This window comes from Choristoneura fumiferana, chromosome 21 (assembly GCF_025370935.1).
Source record: "Choristoneura fumiferana chromosome 21, NRCan_CFum_1, whole genome shotgun sequence".
Lineage (NCBI taxonomy): Eukaryota > Metazoa > Arthropoda > Insecta > Lepidoptera > Tortricidae > Choristoneura > Choristoneura fumiferana.
This window is the reverse complement of record NC_133492.1, coordinates 9,462,772-9,483,479: the sequence shown is the minus strand read 5'-3', so window position 1 is coordinate 9,483,479 and position 20,708 is coordinate 9,462,772. Positions and strand designations below refer to the sequence as shown.

Here is a 20,708-nt window from a genome sequence, read left to right as displayed (position 1 = left end):
TTTTCCGTTTTATCATACCTTACCTAGTGATAAGTCTTATATAATAAACCGGGCCCTATTTTAACCAAATTTTAACTATTGGTATATCAAAAAGTTAATGATAAATATAAAGCAATTACTTTTACCATTATTTTTATGTTACAAATGCTTATCAATAAAGAAAAAAATAGTTTTAATCATTCGAAAAGATAACATAACAATAAACTCAATTAAAATTAGCGTAAAATGGAACTTGATCTATCCCGCGGAATAGCCAACTTGACGTTTCCTTGGGAAACTATTCAAGCCATTATTTTAACGGCTTAGGATTAATGACGAAAACGAGGGTAAAGGGTAAGAGATGGAGAAAATCTGAACCAATAAGGTCTGAACTCAATCTGAACTGAAGTGTAAAACTTATAATCAATTATACATAACATAATTTATTCACATCTTAGCTAAACTAAACTATTCATGATGATACTTATTTATTGTAGCAAAAACGGAGAACGGACTTTTTTGTACTTATGCAAAATACACAATGACTGCTTATTCAGCAACATAATTATCATTCACAGATATTTGATCATAATCTTATTTGAAATCTTGGAACGTTTCTCAAAAAGATGATTCTCGAATTGTTAAGTCCACATTAAGACCAAGTCAATAAGTAAAATACAAGGTATGAATTAGAATAGTTTAATTGTCGGATTGTAAAAATATTTGTGTCAAATTTATGGCACTAGGTAATTGATGATTATTGTTGTGTAGGATGAAATGGGCATGCCTCACAATTATAGAAGCTAGTTTAATAATAGGAATACTAGCAAAATAAAAAATAATCTATTCCTTCTATAAGATTCATTGACTTGAGATTCTGCTCAAATTGACCATTGGTCATATCCAATTTAACACAAACAATTAAAGGAGGCTTGGCCTCAGAGAAATGAATGACAGGTACACTTTTGAGGACTTTTCTTTTTAGAGGACAGTATAGTTCAACATTGGTATTAATTTTGTTCTCATCAACATCACAAAACGCTTCAAGTTTATTCAAATTGTCTTGGTTCAGAGATCGAACTAATTTTCTGCCAGCTTTACCTGCATTCCAAACTATGAATCTTTTCCAAAAAGGCAAAATTTTACTTTGCAATCTTTCTATTTGAATTTGCCAGATTTTTTCTCTGCCAACAGAAAATGTAGCTGCACCTTCATGATATGTGTAAATAAGTAATTCTTCATTAACTCTATGTAAGTCTCCTCCTAGATCCAGATGAGAATAAAAGAATATCAGATCTTCCGGTGTTCCTTTGCCAGTTTCATCAAAGCCACCTACTTTTTCGTATACAGATCTATGACAAAACCAAGTTGGCATTAGCAAAGTTGGTCCGTTTGCAGTGTAAATTTGCAATTTAAGTTGTTTTTGATTGAGATTATTAGCCCAGCGCACAAAGCGAGGTGTAGAGTTAAAAGGTATTCGAGATATTTGACTGCCTATAATAGCATTGTGATTTTGTTCTGCTGCTTGCAATTGTAGCTCTATCCGATGAGGGTGCATCATATCATCAATATCTTGAAAGCACAGAAATTGCCCTTTACTGACTGAAATCGCACCATTTTTGGCCGCACCAACACCTCTTGATTTAGAGGACCCAGTTAAAACAAACTCGATGCCAGTTTCTTTAAAATAAGCTGTCCATTTTTTAAGCATTTGTTTTGATCTGTCGTTACTTCCATCGTCAAACACAACAATCTCTAGTTTTGCTTCGGATTTAAATATAGATTGTCCGGCTATTGATTTGAAACAGTTATCTATCCATTTTTCACCATTATACACCGGAATAATAATGGACACTTTGATCATAATAAACGTTATATAGGTTTCATTAAATACCAGATCTCCAAAAAAGGCACACAATTATATTCTCTGTAAAACAGTAGTACGTTCACATTTACTTTGTGCATTTCTCTCCTAAGTATATAGTTTTCCTTCCTTCCTCCTCACTTTATAGTTTTAAAACACCATCCAAACAAAATCAATCAAACGAAAATAGACAAAATGGGAAATGGGAAATGCATGGGAGGGAGCCTGGGAGGGGAGCGGAATAGGAAACGCACTCTTTGGGAAACGCAAAGGAAGGAAACGTCACGTCACATTAGTAATGAATGACATTAAATAAGACAAAGGGGTTTTGAGCCTCACGTCCATTGTGTCTTTATTTTGTCAATTTTGTGGTCAATAAGGTGCCACATCATCATCCTCATCATTATCCTGATTTCCTGATTAGACAAGAATGAAAAATAATGTCCAGTTAGTTTCGCTACTTACTAATAGAGTCTAAAAAATACTGCATAATAATATGAGCTATGTATGACTACACTTAGATTCAACACGACTGACAGTGCAAAATTGGAACTAACTTCGTATCTTGCCGTCCCGCTGACGCAAGATCTCCATCACATAAACACGATACACATCACAGAGTACATATATAACAGAGACACCACCTAGTACAAGCAAATGGTATCACCCTAATACTGGCTATTCAACTGGCTATTTTTCTTTCCTTTGATTTACCAATAGATGGCACCAGTGAGAACACAAATAACACGATACGTATTGCCATCTAGTGAGACACTAAGGATACGGTACACTGACAACAACCAACAAGCTCACCAACTGAGCCTAGACGACTAGAGATACGCATGATGTCTCTGTCTTATTTACGTCAGTAGAAGAGAATGGCATGTTTCTCTCAAATAGTTTCGACGAATGTGAGCAAGCGCGGGGCAAGCCCAGCTAGCGCATTGCGTCACAATTGCAAAACACTACGAAAGCCTCATGGCTGAAATGTAGCCACATGTAGCCTATACTTTCGTATTCTCAATTTATTATTTTTATGGTGTTTCTTATCTTCAAATTAAGGAGTTGAATTAAGGTTGATGTGAAGTTGTGTTTATAAAATATGCTAGTCTTTATTTTAATCTTAATATTTCTACTTAATTCGGCTTATTCACATTTTATAATTTAGAAATGTTAATAGTAGTGCCACCTATTGCTGTTTTTTTGTATTGAACATAGCTTGTAGGGATTGGTAGGCCATGATACACATAAACATAACTACATAGCTGATGTCATTGTTTGCGACTAGAGCGCTTAAGCGGACAAATTGGAACTAAGCAGAAAAGACACTGTCTTATCTGTAGCTAGCTACTATTTTTGTAATCTGTGATCTCCATAGTCTAAGCGCTGACGCTTACATATTATTTAATACGAGAATGAGAGGGACAGCACGACACGAAGCGAACTTCGATTCGATTTTTTATTATTATTTTTATTTTCCTATTATACTATGTCATTGTCATTGGATATCAGAGGCGACGCCGATACGTTCACGGCACCATCGGACGCCCATGGGCTATCGGACGATATAGTTTGTACGTGTGCTATGTGTGTATAAATTTATTAGTCGGGTTACTCAAGAAATGCGATGCTTTTAATGATAGCTTAAACAGTACGCTCTTTCAATTTCCTGTCATGTCATATGTCACTGTCATTTGTCAAGTTTCGATTTTTATTTCCGGTCGTATTGAATGCGATTTTATTTGGTTCGCACTCTTCGCGTCCTACCTAGCTTCGCTGATACTGCATTGATTTGATTACTGCAATATGGGTATCAAAGAGGCTGTTATATACTTAGACAATCAATTAAATACCTATTACGCCGGTCAGACAGTCAATGGAAGGATAGAATATGTTTTCGACAGCCCAAAGAAAGTTCGAGGTAAGTAAGTGAATTTGAAAATAAATAAACGAATGACTCATGGTTCTAATTATATTTAAGTGATAACCATCATCATTATTTATTATTGATTACCTAATGCCATTCTTCGCTTCGTGCATCCCATGTAAAAATACGTGCTATCCATACCAAATTAGCAACAAGGCGTAGGTGGATATCGGGCGGTTCAACTAGACTACTTGTCAATAAGTGTTCATAAATGCACTAGGTACTTAAAATAGCATTTTAATATTTACCAGAAATGGATAGTAATGAGCAGTTAGTAATAAAGAGATACCAAATCAGCTACGCTTTTGGCATCAGAAACAATTCGGACAAAACACTCACTTTTGCAATAAATTTGTGCTGCTTTAATTTCTTTTTTCTGGGCTGATTCTATGAAATGTGTGTTAGGATGTTGTTTGGAGCTCACAAGAACTTTTGTACAACAACAACTTACTAAACAATGGAGTGAATCATTCCATATTAATTGTGTTTCCTTATAAATATGATGCATAGGTTTGTTGAGATAAATATGTTCTTAATATTGCAGGGATTCATGTCAAGTTTAAAGGGGAAGCCCACACCGAGTGGCACGAGAGTAAGGAGGAGCAGACATCTGATGGGAAGTCTGAGACAAGAGATACAACACACACAGGAAATGAAGAATATTTCCAAATATCTTACTATTTGCTTGGAAGCAGCAATGGTGAGTAAGAGATGTTTTACTAAGCAGATGTAGATATTATGTTTCTAACTACTTGTAGTAAGATAAGTGAGCTAACTGTAGTGGCTCATAATGTAACTATGCACTTATAATGATAGTGCATTGAATGATGCCGTGGGTCAGATGAAGGCCAGTAATAATCAAACCTTGTTATCAAATTAAGTAAATAGAAAATACTTACTTACATTGGGCTTGTGACATGTGTCACAAATAATTGGATGTAATGTAAACTAATAATGATGTAATAGGCCCGTTTTGACAGCTGTCATCGCAGTATATATATTTTTTTGTTATGGCTTTCACCAGTACAATTGATCCATTGCAGGTTATAAATTGTACTGAGATAACAGCTGTCAAAACGGGCCTATTACATCATGATTATTTTAAATCTTTCACCTTTTTTTTAAATTATATAGGGATGAATGTTTACCTGTTTATTTCATTATTTATTATGCTAAATTCATAAAATTCATTTATTACTTATTATTTTATTACTATGACTTGCATGTGATTCGTTAGTTACTATAATACCACTGAAGGTAATATTGGAAATGAAAAAAAGTAACAATAAGTAGTAATAAGTAAATAATAATAATAAAGCCCTTCTATTCTGAATTCTCTACAACTTCAGCAGTACATGTTTAAGTGTTCTATTCTATATTATGTCTCTGAATTCAGCGTGCCTCTTGGCATAGGCCTCCTCCAGCTCTTTCCACTGATCTCTGTCTTCTGCTACCCTAGTCCAGTAAGGTCCCAGTGTTAGGCGGATGTTGTCTCTCCATCTTGTTTTTGGGCGCCCCCTTCTTCTACAGTCCTCTCTTGGGTACCATAAGGTTACTTGTTTGCTCTATTTGTCCCTTCCGCTGCGCAGCATATGTCCCGTCCAACCCACTTCAAATGGTTTATGCGAGCTATTATATCTATGACTTCTTTTTTCTTCTTTTTTGATTTAATCACTAAGCCAAGTCAAGATGGCCTTTCCATTGCCTTTTTGTAGTAGCTAGTTTTTCTCTTTGGGTATGTTAAGCATTTTCCAGTTATGAGGGAGATGCAGGTGTGAAATTTTTTTTTTTGATATGCATCCCTGTTTTTATTTTCATTTCTTTTGGTGACCAATATTTCCTCTATCCACAAGCTTTCTTTGTTGTTTCATTTTGCAGCATAGATGTCTTTATATAATTTTTCCTTATGATTTATGGATGGCTACTGTTTTGGGTCACCACCTCTGATTCTCATCTGCGGGTATTGCAACACTATAGACATATTCATGTTTTATATTCTTTATGGTATGTCATGTTTTATTATTAATCCTTATCCATGGCGTTTTGTTTATTTCTTTCCTTCTAAACAATTTCCTATTTCTATTTCCTTGCATTATATTGACCTGTTATTGATCCGTATTTATATGTTTTTCATTTAAATCACTAGTTTTTTCGCGCATGTTAACAGTGAGTAGTTTTCCCGTCCTCTTCTTAAACGCATCTTGTTATTGAATTTTAGGCGGCTCTTGATATTATTCCGTAGTCCCATCCAATTTTTGATAGATGGCATTGATTTTTGAGGAGATCGGATTGCTCACAATAACATAAGAATTGGTCTCCTTTTGTTTCCAATTTAATCCGGCTTTTGCATTTTTGTAGATTGATTATAATTTAGACCCTACTAAGCAATCTCCAAATGAATCTTAATTTGATTGCTTAGTAACGACATCTCTTGTCTGGGTGAGCGGTTGGTTCCAATAGAATGCCGAAAGTTCCTCGATGAGGGCTATGGTATAGATGTCGCTAGCGTCACTGCTTAAGTGGCTAAATAAGAAACAAACAAGCTGAGATATGAGGTGCATAGGGGAAATTCGTGTCTGTACCGTTGACCAGCAGTGGTGTAGCGGTATAGCACGCGGTACGGAATACCGAGGACCTGGGTTCGATTCCCAGTGCTGGTCTTATTTTTCTGGTTTTTCTGTGCATCTATATTTCAGTTTGCATTTTCAATTTAGGTTTTACGGGATGACCGTAAAAGTAAAAATTTGGAATTGAAATAAAAAATACAGAAAGATTCCAAAAAACCAATCTTAATAAAATTATTTGTACAGTCAACCATTTAACTGCGGGAACTGTGCAATTTTCCTGGATAAAAACTATACTATATCCTTAAACTATCCATATACGGAATTTCATCCAAATCATATTCAATTATATTGTAACGGACAACTCACGTCTTAAATCGATGTTGTGTGCTACCCTACATATGACAGTGACAATAAAAATGACGATGAAATTGCGGGTAGTTGTGCGCCGGTGTTAGTGTTTCGTCAGGTAGTCGCGCAAGCAGAGCGGTGGCGTGCAGTGCGCGTGTTGGGGCAGCTGCCGAGTCGCATTGCTCGTAGAAAGAAGGGCACGAATTGGCCCGAAAAATGTCGAGCTAAACTCGATTAAGACGTGAATTATCTGTTACAATATCATTTTACGAGTTAGTCTCACGGTAGTTTCATATTCAAAATTTCATCCAATCGGTTCAGCCGCTTAGACGTGGTAAAGAAAGAAACAAAACAAAAAAGTTTCGCATTTATAATATTAGTGAGATTAGCTGTTGTCTACAACTTCATTTGCTAAGAATTGGTTTATTGTTGCCTCTTCATGTGTGAACCGTTGAACCAATTGAGATTAAATTTAGAATGTAGATCATTTGAGACCCTTAATAGTTTTTATCCCAGAAAATTGCAATGCTCTTAAGGGATAGCAATAAATCAACAGCTAGTAAATGAATAAGGTTTATCTGTACCATAAAATAATTGTTTTACTCCAACAGGCAATGAGATAGAAATCCCTGCTGGCAAGCAAGTATATAGCTTCACTTGTGCGTTGCCTCCAGTGTTGCCATCCTCATTTGAAGGAGAGTACGGCTTTGTGCGGTACACTGTCAAAGTTACTCTAGATAGACCATGGAAGTTTGATCAGGAAACAAAGATGGCGTTTACGGTCATCAATGCTTTAGATCTCAATCTAAATCCGTCATACAGGGTAAGATCCAATTAATTTTCAGATGACTAGAAATGTAATTTGCATCTGTTAGCCACCCATTTACCTATGATGAGCAATAGTACATTGTGTCTTAAGGGCGGTAAATAAGGAATTACGAACGATACTCTATGACTGAGGGCTTTAATGAGTCGATATTCGTAATTCTAGTACCGCCCGTGCGACATACAATGTTTTTCATCACATTTGCGGGTAAAATTGTATATGTGCATGGCGTCCGTGTGCAGCTCGCGCACGGAGCAGCAGCACACCATGCAGTAACAAACTCATTTACCGACCTTGGGCTTCATGACATGAAAATTAGTAGGTACGGGCAATGACTCATTTACCGACCACGGGTTTCATGACAAGCACATTAAGATCGAGGGTTTTATTTGGGGAGTTGCAACCAAGGTAGCCTGCATGTTACGACACTGTTTTACGAGCAAGTGTGATGAAAAATATATACATTTCTCTATGCACCTAAATGTGAGTTAATTTATTTACACTGCATGTAACTGTATTTACATAATAATTATTTAACCAAACTTGTATGAACTAATTTTATTATGCAACAAGTTACTTTTAGTGCCTGAGTTGATAACATTAATTAGTTAAGAAATTTAATTTACACAAGTTACTCTGATTAATTAAATGTGTGTGGTGAATGTTATACATACCGGTACTCAGGTACGTACACACCAAAGGTGCACTCCAACAACATCAGTCTCTATTTGATATCACACTGAATCATTATAGATGACTGGTTAGCCAAGTGGTTAGAGAACATGACTATGGAGCTCGAGGTTCCGGGTTCGACGCCTGTAATACAAATGTTTCTTCTCAAGTCTTGGATATTTAATATATGTATTCAAGTATGTATTTATCTATGTTAGTATAGTATGTTTATTCGTTGCCTAGTACAGTCACCAACATCTGACACAACAATTCATGCATAAATATCTGATAAAACTCGTATTCTATGGCTGGTAGGATGTGTCAGATATTTTTGCACACTATGCTATGGCAGATATTAATGCAGGTACAAGCTTTGCTTACTTTCGGACTAGGTCAATTGTTGTCAATGGTCTCATGACATTTATTTATCTATTTTAGGAGCCGATTCGCATGCAAATGGAGAAAACTTTTTGCTGTTTCTGCTGCGCCTCTCCTCCTCTCTCAGTGGACATACAAGCTCCTGTGTCAGGCTACTGTCCGGGCCAAGTGATTCCCGTCTCAGTGGATGTAGAGAATAAGAGCAATGTGCAGCTGCACCTCGTCAAGGTTTTTTTAAGAAAGGTAAGTAAAAGACTATGACATTACTCTGACTAAACTGTTTTAAACCACTGCCACCACGGCCACTGTTATGTGGTCGAAACGTCGAGGTAATTATTAAGGAGCGGCCACACCGCTGCTTAAAATACGCAAACGGTGCGGAATCGCAGTGACGTGCCGTAAAGTGTACGAGTTTGTTTGTGGTAGTTTTTTTTTGACATTCATAAGTGCTTGTTATGGCCTAAATTGAATAAAGATATTTTGACTTTGACTTTGAAACCAAAAGTCCCCTTCTACTTCTATCCTTATGGTATTTTAGAGATCATTGTTCAATTAAAGTTGTGATATTGACCGCCTGTTCTTAATAATACATCTACAGAGCAATTAGTAACACTAGCGAACAATAGTTCTGTTGTAACATATCTCACATATTTCTTTAGTATTAGGTAACACTAATTCGTAAAACGTCTCAACTAAGATATCTACGGAAACATAGTTTGCTATTACGTCATTATTACTTCATCGTGTAAATAGCGAGTTATGTTTGACGCTTTTTTTGCGGTGGCGGTAATTTTCTTGGCAAAAAGACGGATACGTGATTCATTTCACTGACACATGAATGAGGTCGGTCGCGAGAAGAGCAATGACATAACTCCACCGGAACCATTTTGGTGCATTCAAGTTTTACACATTTGCAATAAAGTTCGCTTTTTAGGGTTCCGGAGCCAAAATGGAAAAAACGGAACCCTTATAGTTTCGCCATGTCTGTCTGTTTGTCTGTCTGTCCGTCCGCGGCTTTACTCAGGGACTATAAATGCTAGAAAGCTGTAATTTTGCACGGATATATGTATATGTAAACTATGCCGACAAAATAGTACAATAAAAAATGGAAAAAAAAATTTTTTTGGACGTAAAGTGGGGTTGATTTTTTTTTCTCATCCAACCCTATAGTGTGGGGTATCGTTGGATAGGTGTTTTAAAACCATTGTAGGGTTTTCAAGACGATTTTTCGATTTAGTAATCTGTTTGCGAAATATTCAACTTTAAAGTGCAAATTTTCATTAAAGTCGAGTGTCTCCCCCTCTAAAATCTACTGTTAGGTGGAAAACTTTGAAAAAATTCAGGATGGTAGGTCTTAAGTATATCAAATTTTGAAGGAAAATCATAACGGCTAAGATTACTTGAGAATTATTAGTAGTTTAAGAGTAAATAGCAGCCTAAGATATAAAATATACCTAAAATTGGAAAATTCCGTACACAATGAAATCCTTAGCAAAATCAAAATATTACTTGAGTTTTTCGTAATAGTTACGGAACCATTTCGTGGGCGTGTCCGACACGCTCTTGGCCGGTTTTTAAGGGTCCCTAAAAGGACGGTGACGCTTATATTGTTTAATACGCGAATGAGGTACGGTACGATACGAACTTCTATTTTCGCATTTCTATGACAATGTTTTTCAACTTTTTTAAGCTGGTTAGGTTATCCTCTAGTCCTATTGCATGTATGAAAAACGTTTGTTATATTTTAGGTTGTGACATACAGAGCGAATACTCCAACTACGGTGACTAAGAAGAGCAAAGACGTTATATTGACGGTACAAGAGGGGCCCGCGCCGGCTGGCTCGACCAAGCATTGGGATATGAAATTTGAGATACCACCCATACCGCCCTCTAATCTCGTTAACTGTAGCATTATTGACTTGGATTACGATTTGAAGGTAATATTGAACAATCCCTAGCTCACATACACATAATATGTCATATATCTACTATGATAACTACTAGCTGTTTGTTGCCCGCGACTTCGTCTGTGAAGAATTCGTGTATCGCTAATCTGCGTTAATGATGGAATATTCCGCAATGAAAAGTACATTTTTTTATTCGACTGGATAGCAAACGAGCAAGTGGGTCTCCTGGTGGTAAGAGATCACCACCGCCCATAAACATTTGCACAATTACACAATTATCCTTTGTGTTAATAATGTAATCTAGCCAGCAACATAAAACCCACATTATACGTCGTACAAAGAATAGTTTTTTTAGGGTCGCCGTTATCGAAATTGATGAGGTTGGACTATATAATGTTATAAACAATCTGTGTGCCAAATTTTATCCAAATCTGTCGAGCTGTTATTGCGTGATTGAGTTAAGTAGGTACCCAACATCTAAACATCTTCACGACTTTTATTTATAATAGTAGGAAAGTTTCTTCTGACCAAGGTAGGTAGGTACTTTTTGCTAGTTGTTGGTACCTGCTTGCATTTTCGTCTGACCTACGTGTACATACCAAAATTTTAGTCAATCCGACCACTAGAAAGGGGTCAAATGCTTTGCTTGATTCGATTACAGACAAACTCAAAATAACTGGCACAGATGCAAGATGATAGTTACGAGATAATAAAAAAATAGTCTTTGTGCGTTTGTTTGCATATCTGAAACTATTGAACTGATTATAAAAATATTTTTCTGATTTAAAATTACGCTATCCTAAATTAACATAAGCTGTGGGGAGAGGCTGTGATAGAGAGATCTCTCCAGGTGGAGGTTATGCCTGTGGACCGAAGTCCGAAGGAAGGGGCTTGGTATATGTGTCCCAGTTGAGAAACTTCGATGGCGCGATGTAGTCTGTAGTATTTGGAGCTTCTTTATTTGCTCACTAGATTGCGCTAGGAGTCGCTACACTACTTTGCCTCCCGGGAAAGTTAGGCTACTTACGCACTATGCGGCTCACCGCGCGATTCTAGCGCGCCGTCTCTTTCTCAAGTGAGACTGCATACGTTAAAGCAAACCTATTTTAGGCCGAGTATTACCTAATTCGCGGTAGGGTAGGCAGCGGGGGTGCTGGCTGTTGGCGCGTTGCTGCGGCGCAAACTACCGACTGCCTACCCTGGGATCGACCCAATGCACGCCAATGCCTAATACCAGTGTATTTATTCCTGTAGGTGGAGTGCGTTGTGTCAGGCATGCACATGAATCTCAAGGATCGAAAGTACGTGACGATCGGCACAGTCCCACTAGTGGGCATGGCGGGGCAGGCCGCTCCCAGTGCGCCGCCGCCGGCCCAGTACTCGCCGACGCAGCCCGCGGTGCTCCCCCTCGGGCCCGGGGAACAGGTGTTGCCCAACGTAAGACCCTTACATCTTATAGTGCCTGTCCGACTAACCGCCTGTAGGTACTCGCGCACGTACATAAAAGTAACTTGGTTTTTAGGCTAAAATAAAGTGTTTTTTATTAGGGTCGTTTCTTGAAAACATTGGTTAATAGACTTACAGTCAGCAGCAGAAGTAGGTGAACGGTTACGTTGCTCAAAAATCTATACACGGCTCTACTGTCAAGTGTCAAGGTAATAAGACTGTTTAGATCATTTTGAGGGCGATAACTGCTCATGTACTTCTGCTGCTGACTATACTTAAACCTATTTGACGCTTCGTTGATAAAACCTGCCGTCCCGCTGACACTAATTTTATTTAATTTGAGAGTGAGAGGGACGGCTCGATACGAACTTCGATTTTTGAAATTTGTAGTAGCCCTCCAGGTGGCTCAATTTATTCCGCGTATATACTTCAAATAACGCCGCCAATCGAGAGTAAGGCTTATCCTCAGTCTAATTGCCTGTATCTTTAATTACAGGGTCCGCCTGCCCCGGGGCTGACGGGTCCCAGGAGGCTGGGTCATGCCGGGCACGGCGCCTGCGAACCCCCCCTACCAGTCCCTTTACCCTACTCTCAGTAAGTATACACCAATTATTTGTTATCCTTAGCATTCTAGGCGCTTCGGTGTATTGTACAGTCACCAGCACCAATATCTGACACAACAAGCGTGCATAAATATCTGATACGACTCTATTTCTAGGGCCGGAAGGACGTGTCAGACATTTTTGTATGCTCCGCTGTGGCAGATATTAATGCTGGTGACTGTACAGTCACATTGTCACAGCGGAGCGCGCTATAATATCTGACCCGTCCTACCCGCCCTAGAAATAGAGTCATATATATTGTTGTGCCAGATATTGGTGCTGGTGACTGTACTCTTAGCCTAAGCCTGAAATGGAAAATGTGCTGTAAGTAAATAATGAACTGCTCAAATGGTGGGTTCAAACGCAGGCTCGCATCTTTGAGTCAAGCCATGGTGGCCCAGTGGTTTGACCTATGGCTTCACAAGCAGAGGATCGTAGATTCAAATCTGGGGGCTCGCATCTCTGAATATTTCGCAATTCATGTGCGAAATTACATTTGAAATTTACCACTAGATTTAAGGTGAAGGTAAACGCCGTCAGGAAACCTGCGAAGCAATTCAACGTGTGTGTGATTCAGTTAGATTTTAAGAAAATATTTAACACATCATTTTTTTTTCAATCACACAAACAAATACAAAGATGAAGCTCGTCGAAGTTCTGGAGTGGGGGCTTGTGACGTCACACCGTGCTAAAGCATCGCACAGCGTGACGTCCGGCGGAACTTTAACTGGCTATTATCTTCATATATTTTTTTTAATTGACAAAGGTCCCTAATAAGTATTTTCTGATAATCTAATTGACACTAGCCTATTCATTACTTTCTAAGCCGACTTAGAAAGCAATGAAAATTTAATGAACTAACATTTAATTCGATACATCTATTACAGGTGTGCCAGTATACAAGGAATCAGCCTACACCGCGAGGACGATCCAGGATCGCGGCGATAGCAACTACACTAAGATAACGGGCCCGACCAACTTCGCACCGTATTACCCTACTTATGCGGCCGTTCAACCGCCTCCACTACCTCAGTAAACTGACAAATATATACATTGTAAAGGCCTTATCACACTTGCGATTTGCGGCCAAGTTAAAGCGCAGCGAGTTCGCTGCGAGCGCGTTACGAATTCGCCGCGAGCGCTGAACGATTTCGTCGCGAGCGCGCAATGAATTCGCTGCGTACTCGCGAAAATCAGCATAGCGTCCCAGCTAGCGAACGCGCTGCGAAAACGTTACGCGCTCGCCTCGCTTTCAACTCTCCCGCAAATCGCAAGTGTGATAAGGCCCTTAAAAGTTTTTATCTTTAATATATACAAACTATAGCGTATAATGTATTTATAGGTTATTTTATAAGCTTATTGCGATTTAAATAATAAACTACTGATTATTGCGCATTTACAAGCGGGGGCCAAATGATTTCGCCAATGAATCTCGTTGCTACACAAACTTTTAATATTATCAAAGCAGCTACGAACTTTTTAATTAGCGCTTCTTTAGGTATTATAATTTGAGATATACGTTGTGCCTATACAATTTATTAAAAGTGTAAACAAACCGATTTCATCAAAATTATTGTATAAACATTCACTGGATCGAATCAATAACACATTTATCTATAATTCGTGTCTTTTAATTAGATGTTTAATCACTTTTTTCACCAAAATTAACTTGATTTCAATATTTGTTTTTCATTTGAAAAATCTTCGTTAAAATCTGACGTTATTTCTTGATTGAAACATGTGTATAATCTGTAGTAGGATAGGCTAGCGTAAATGGTGGAAAATTTGACATTTTAAAAATCGATTAATGCGCAGATGAATAAGCGATTTTTATTTACTTTCCTTAAAAATTAAAAAAATAGTTACTGCTTTTATAATTGAATAAACAGTCTTTGGAATGAAATCAAGTATTGTAAATAAAAAATAGACAAAAGTACTTTGATCTATTATTTAAACAGATATTATTTGCAATAGGTTCTAGGTTTTCACATCATTGAATGTCGTCGGATAAATGGCGTCTTTGTTTACACTTTTCATAAATGGATACAATCTAGTTTAGTTTTTTTCTATTAGAATGGGTGCTTCCGTCCACTAATGCACAAGTTGTCTAATAAACTAGTGATTTGAGAATTGATGTTATTTACTAATCCAAAATGTATTTTATTTTCTCGTTTTGTAATGTTATATTAAAAGACAAATATACCAATAATAATATACACATTTTAACTTTTATTGTACCTCCTTATCCCTCCTAAAAGCGCAGGATTATAAAGTGTACAGATATTAAGGAAAATAGTCTCTGTGTATGCTAAGCTAAAGCCGTCTTAAGTTTTCGCACAATCGTAAATAACTATTGTTGGTATTTAAATAAAATAAAACAATTTTTATGACATAGGTAAATCTTTATTGATTTTCCTTCACAAAGGATAACAGGTCAGTTGCGGATGTTTACAAAAAAGGACATGATTACAGAAAATTTATAAATTACACAGGCAGTTTAAATAAATGTTTTGTACCAAAAGTACGTTTTGTTCAAATTTATACATGTTGTAATATTTTAGCAGTACATTTATGTAAGTGACTGTTGTTTGAGAAGGAAAAGCAATGAAGTTGTTTACATTTATTTTAGTCAGGCTGACATCAGAACACGGACTGTGACTACATTCTCTCGATGATACAAGTACTGTTGATGATAACAGAGATACTGACTGATATGATACCTATTGAACATCCAAGTAAAGTAACTGTGTTTTTTATATTTTTATCTGACTAATTAATGACAGATATACTACTTATATTGCTCTTTCAGTATGACGGTTGAAAAGCTAAGAAATGATGTCGGTTTCTTCTTAAAAACAGGTATAACAACAATTTGATGTCAAAAAATACATAAAGTATGACAAATGATTTTAAGTTCATAACAAACAGCTCAATAAAAAGATAAATTAATTTTCAAGTGAAATTTGCCTACTCTGTTGCAAAAATTTAAACGTAATCGCTCACGAGCGTCGTTAGGTTCCTCTATCCCTGTAGTAATTGATAATTTAACCTCTTGCCTGACGAGCGGGGCGCGAGCGCGCCGCGCAACATTCGGCTGCCGTGACACATTTTCTAAGCTTAGAAGTCGACTCGTCTTACGTTTGATGGTTGATGAGCTACCGGGTAGCGGTCGGGTCGGGTCGAGCGGCGGCTGGCGGCTGGCGGCCGACCCTCGTCTTCCCTGCACCCGCATAGAGTTGGTCGTGCGCTGTGGCGTCCTCGGTTGGTCCACCCGGGGGGCGCGTCGGCTGTCGGCCCGCGGCCCGCGGCCTCAGTACTGACTGCAACGTGCGCGGAACCCGCCCTGGTAGGTGGAGTCCTGCGAGAGCAGGCCGTCCGGCTGGGAGGGGCAGTCGGGCGCCGCCGACTCCTGGCTGAAGTCGGGCTGCGAGGCGCCCTGCGAGAGCGAGAGCGGCGGCTGCTGCGAGAGCGGCTCCTGGCTGAGGGCGGCGGGCGGCGGCGAGCGCGCGCGGCCTGGGGCGGCGCGGGCGCAGCAGGCCGCGGTGCGCCTGGAAGGCGGCGTGCGGCACGGGCGCGTGCAGCAGCGCCGCGCGCTCCGGCCCCACGTAGGCCAGCGGGTCGCGCAGCGGCCGCGCGCGGTCGTACACCGAGCCCGGCACCATGGCCTCGCGCGCGTCGAACATCGACGTCGACATGAAGTGCGAGCCCGGATTCTGCGCGTTCACCAGCTTCTTGGGCTTGGCGAACTGGATAGCGGACTCCTTCAGGTTGGAGAGCGGGCCCTCGGTGAGCACGCGCCGCTCCTTGTAGAAGGCGAGCAGGTGGTTCCACAGCGGCTGCTTGCTGAGCACCTTGGGGTTGCCGACGACGATGAGGCCGTACTTGGCGCGCGTCAGGGCCACGTTGAGGCGGCGCGGGTCACTGAGGAAGCCGATGCCCTGGTGCTCGTTGGAGCGCACGCACGACATGATGATGATGTCCTTCTCGCGGCCCTGGAACGCGTCGACGCTGGCCACCTCTATCTCCTGGTACAGCTTGGCGTGCAGGCTGCCCTGGTACTGCATGTGCTGCACCAGGTACGAGCGCTGGCCCTCGGACGAACTCCCGCCTTGAGGATCGCGTCGTCAGCTTTTCGACGTTCGCGGCTTCGGTTCTGTTCAAGTAGGAGGTTCCGGACCCCGCGATCTCCTCCTGGCCCTGGGTCACATAGAAGAACATGGGCCGATCGGGGCGCGGCCAGGGGAAGTCGATCTTGTGCAGGCGGCGCTCCTCGGCGCTGACGCCGTTCTGGAGCGAGCCCTCGTAGAAGAAGTCGGAGGGGAAGCGCGAGAGCTCGGGTGCATGCGGTACTGCACCTCGAGCCGGAAGGGCCGGATGCCGAGCACGACGAGCCGCTCGAACAGGCTCTGGCTGAGACCGGCCTTGGCGGCCTTCTTGCACATGACGACGGGCCCGAGCTGGCAGTGGTCGCCGACGAGGATGAGCTGGCGCGCGCCCAGCACGACGGGCACCATGCACTCGGGCTCGGTGGACTGCATGCCCTCGTCGATGAGGATGGACTGGAAGCGCATGCGCGCGACGCGCGGGTCGCCGGCGCCGACGCAGGTGGTGCACACGACGTCGGCGGCGTCGAGCAGGCGGCGCTCGGCGGCGCGGCGCAGCGCGCGGTAGCGGCGCTCGTCGGCGGCGGACAGCTCGCCCGCCTCCTCCTTGAGACGCGTCAGCTTGCGCAGCTCGCTGTCGGCGGAGCCGAGCGCGCGCGCCTGCTCGTGTAGCGCGAGGAACGACACCGAGGACTCCATGGCCTCGCGCGACTTGGCGCACAGCCGGACCACCTTCAGCCCCGTGCGGTGGATCTTCTCCGTGAGCTGGTCGACGGCGGTGTTGGACGGCGCGCACACGAGTACGGGCCCGCCGTTCTGCCGCACCAGCTGGTACACGATGGTTGCGGACGTCACAGTCTTGCCCGTGCCCGGCGGACCTTGGATCAAGGACAGCGGTCGCTGGAGGGCGTGTTTCACGGCGTAAACCTAGGAACAAAATAATTCATTGTTTTTCAACTCGAAATTCTTTACTGCGTTAAATGTAGTATTTTTAGGAATTATATCAAAATATCATCACAACAAAGCTTACGCAAATAATTTAAATTTCGAGATCCTGGTAAGAGAACCTCGGACTGAAGTCCCTGCTGGGTGCAATAGACTTCTGGTATACCAATAAGTCACATCACGGGTATGTCGCTATTGTCACTATTTATTAGAATCTACAACTAGTTTATTTATAACAAACAAGAGGAAACCTCTATGTCACATGGTGGTTTACAACTCTTCAATAACCGCGACTTTAACCTGTCCTCTCCCAGAGGCACGAATTTGTGCCCAAATTCCTTTGATCCTGTTATCCTGGGAGATGACAGATTAAACGAGCCCAATAATTCATTTATTAAATTAAGATACATTGTCCTGTCCTGGTGCATTTGAACGAGGCAAACCTCTAATAATGGGCAAGACCGAAGACGAAAAGTAAACGTCAGTTAAATTACCTGTGACCTGTTGAGGTCAGGCAGGTTAGGCGCACTGAAATGCTTGGGCAGATGCACGCGAAACAGCACTTCTTCCACCTCGTGGCCCAGCAGGCGCCGATAGATGTAACCAGACACCGAAGAGTCGTCCACGGCAAACTTGCGCAGAGCCAGTTGCATTCTGTAACAAGTAAAATAATTAAGCCAACTTGGAATATTATCCGACGACATGCTTGGTTGGACACATTTTTGCTGTCAGACAACTGTCCCACTGACTGACCAGAAAGCCCAGAGCTAGACAATTTTCTACCTTAAAAAGTGTACAACAAATAATGATGCCATGTCAGATTGAGATACTGTTACGGCGTTCGCCTAATTTGAGACTGGCAGAGTGTAGTGAACTGGTGTGACATTGCTACTATGCTGACTCCAGGCACTTTATCTGTCTTGACGATTTTTAATAGGCCTACCGGTCACACACTTTTACTACACATTGCGATACATCAAGTCGCATCACCTTGTACCTCTAATTTTTTAATTAAAGTATTTAATTTCAATCTGGGTTTTAATCAAGGCTCCGTTGTGTATAATAGTTGATCACCAACTGTTCACATGCGTTTCCAGGTAGGGCAGAAGTACCGGTTTTGGCCAGTTGACATTTGCAGTCATATAGATAGATGCAGTTATAGTATTAATGAAATAAAATATTTTTATTGCAAGACCACAGTTAACAAGTTATATATTTAACTACACTATGATCTGCCTCATAGGCATGCAAAATTTTAATTTATCATGAGCTACATAATCTATAAAAAAATTAATAAACAATATGTAGATACCTACATTTAAACTGTATATTAAACAATAAAAAAGAAAAACTTAACACATTTAACATAAACATACGACTGAGTAGTTGTATTATATATACAGTGGTGGTCATGTAATTAAGAACGATTAAAAGTTCCAGATTATTTTTAACTAAATCATGTCATGTGTAGTCGTGGTTCCTCTTAGAAGTAAATAGTTACGTTATGAAAACAGCCACATGAATAGAGCAAACGGGATTAAGAATAAATAATAAAATTGCTGTCATTTTTTACACAATTTTGCTGTTTATTTTCTTTAGTAACAAAAATTCAAATAGTAATGAAGCTGACAAAAATAATTAAGAACGCATTATTGAACTGTTCGAAAGTTTTTTTATTTGAAACTTAGATTAACTAAAATCACACTAACGTGAAGTTTGTACCAAAAAAAAGCAATGTAATACATTTTAACTAAAATTAATAGTTAGTAGCATGTCCACGGCTTTTTATTACTGCCTTACCACCGGCGAGGCATTGAAATCTATAATTTTTACATTTCGCGAGAGAGATAGAGTTCCATTCTTCTAAGAATACTCATACAGTTCTCTTAAATTGCCACACTGTCGATTTGAAACCTTTTTCTTGACTTCGCACAAAGATGCTCTATTGGGTAAGATCGGGGCTGTTGGCTGGCCAATCTAAGACAGAAACTGATTGCGATGTGAGGAATTCCTTAACGGTACATGCAGTATGCTTGGGATCTTTGTCGTGCTGGAATGTCCAAATAACCGGAAGCACGCCTTCTGCATATGGTAACATTGTTTCTTCCAGTAATGTTTTTGTATTGAAATTGATCCATGTTTCCTTCTATCAGCCTAACAGGTCCAACACCATGTCCAGAAAAACATCCCCAAATTTTTACATTTCCCCGCCATGCTTTAAAGTCACTTTTGTGTACTTTGGTCGAATGCTTTATTTGGAGGCCGTCTTACATTCGTTTCATCAGAACATACCCTATTTATTTTGTCTCGTCAGAAAAAATAACGTTTTTCCACTGTCTGACTGTCCAGTTTTCATATCTTCTTGCAAATGCAAGCCGGGCTTGCCTATGACACCGTTTCACATAGGCACCTTCCTTTGCTATCCTTCCGTGCAACTTTTCTTTACCAAACGCCTTCGAATAGTGCTGCCGAGATTGTTGAAGGGTTGTTTTCGCCAAAATATTCTTTTTCTCAACTATTAGACCCTTTAAAAGGATTTTGTTTGCCAAACGAACGATATTTCGATCATCTCGACGAGATGACTTTCTTTGTTTAGGTACACGCGGAACATTTGAAGTAGTTTATACGTGGCAAAATGCTTTATGGCGTGGAAAACCATAGTTTTGAACATTGCAGATGATCGGCTATGTGTTTATACGACAATTCTTGTCGCGAAGTTTTAGTATTACTTCTCTTGAGATTTATCACAAACTTTTATTTTCCCCATTGTTTTATATGAAGCAATCGCCTTTAAGACTATTACGGCACTAAATGGCGCCAAAATTATTCGAATAATAACCTAAAACCACCAAAGCGGCGGTCCGTTCTCTATTTAAATTTGAATAAAAAATAAACTATTCAGCGTTCTTAATTATATGACCAGCCAGTAAGTAGTAATACTAGGTTTAGATGTAATGTATAAAGTTTATCTATTTATTTTTTAGCCAATTATATGTATAAATGAATTTACCGCTAGTACGGAAAAGTTTTACATACCGAGAGAAGTACAAAAATATACATGCAGTTAGTTAACACTTGTCAGTTTGAAAAATCTTCTCTTATAAAAAAATCGTTCTTAATTATATGACCCAACTGTATATTTAC

General features: G+C 40.1%; 2 protein-coding genes and 1 pseudogene across 2 annotated transcripts; 1 reads left to right on the top strand and 2 right to left on the bottom strand.

Annotated features, from left to right (window-relative positions):
* Positions 1–664: 664 nt before the first annotated feature.
* On the bottom strand, positions 665–2,374 carry LOC141439731 (queuosine-tRNA galactosyltransferase-like). The gene has a single exon (XM_074104098.1). It carries the CDS (start codon positions 1,841–1,843, stop codon positions 803–805), a length of 1,041 nt encoding a protein of 346 aa, XP_073960199.1. The 5' UTR covers positions 1,844–2,374; the 3' UTR covers positions 665–802.
* Positions 2,375–3,530: 1,156 nt separating this feature from the next.
* On the top strand, positions 3,531–12,437 carry LOC141439986 (arrestin domain-containing protein 3-like; the record flags this gene model as incomplete). Its single annotated transcript, XM_074104445.1, has 7 exons — positions 3,531–3,764; positions 4,315–4,470; positions 7,297–7,508; positions 8,622–8,804; positions 10,310–10,498; positions 11,723–11,905; positions 12,411–12,437. Coding segments are annotated over exons 1-7 (1,065 nt in total), but the record flags the coding sequence as incomplete, so codon positions are not given.
* Positions 12,438–14,897: 2,460 nt separating this feature from the next.
* On the bottom strand, positions 14,898–18,262 carry LOC141439730 (regulator of nonsense transcripts 1-like; annotated as a pseudogene).
* Between the last annotated feature and the right edge of the window lie 2,446 nt (positions 18,263–20,708).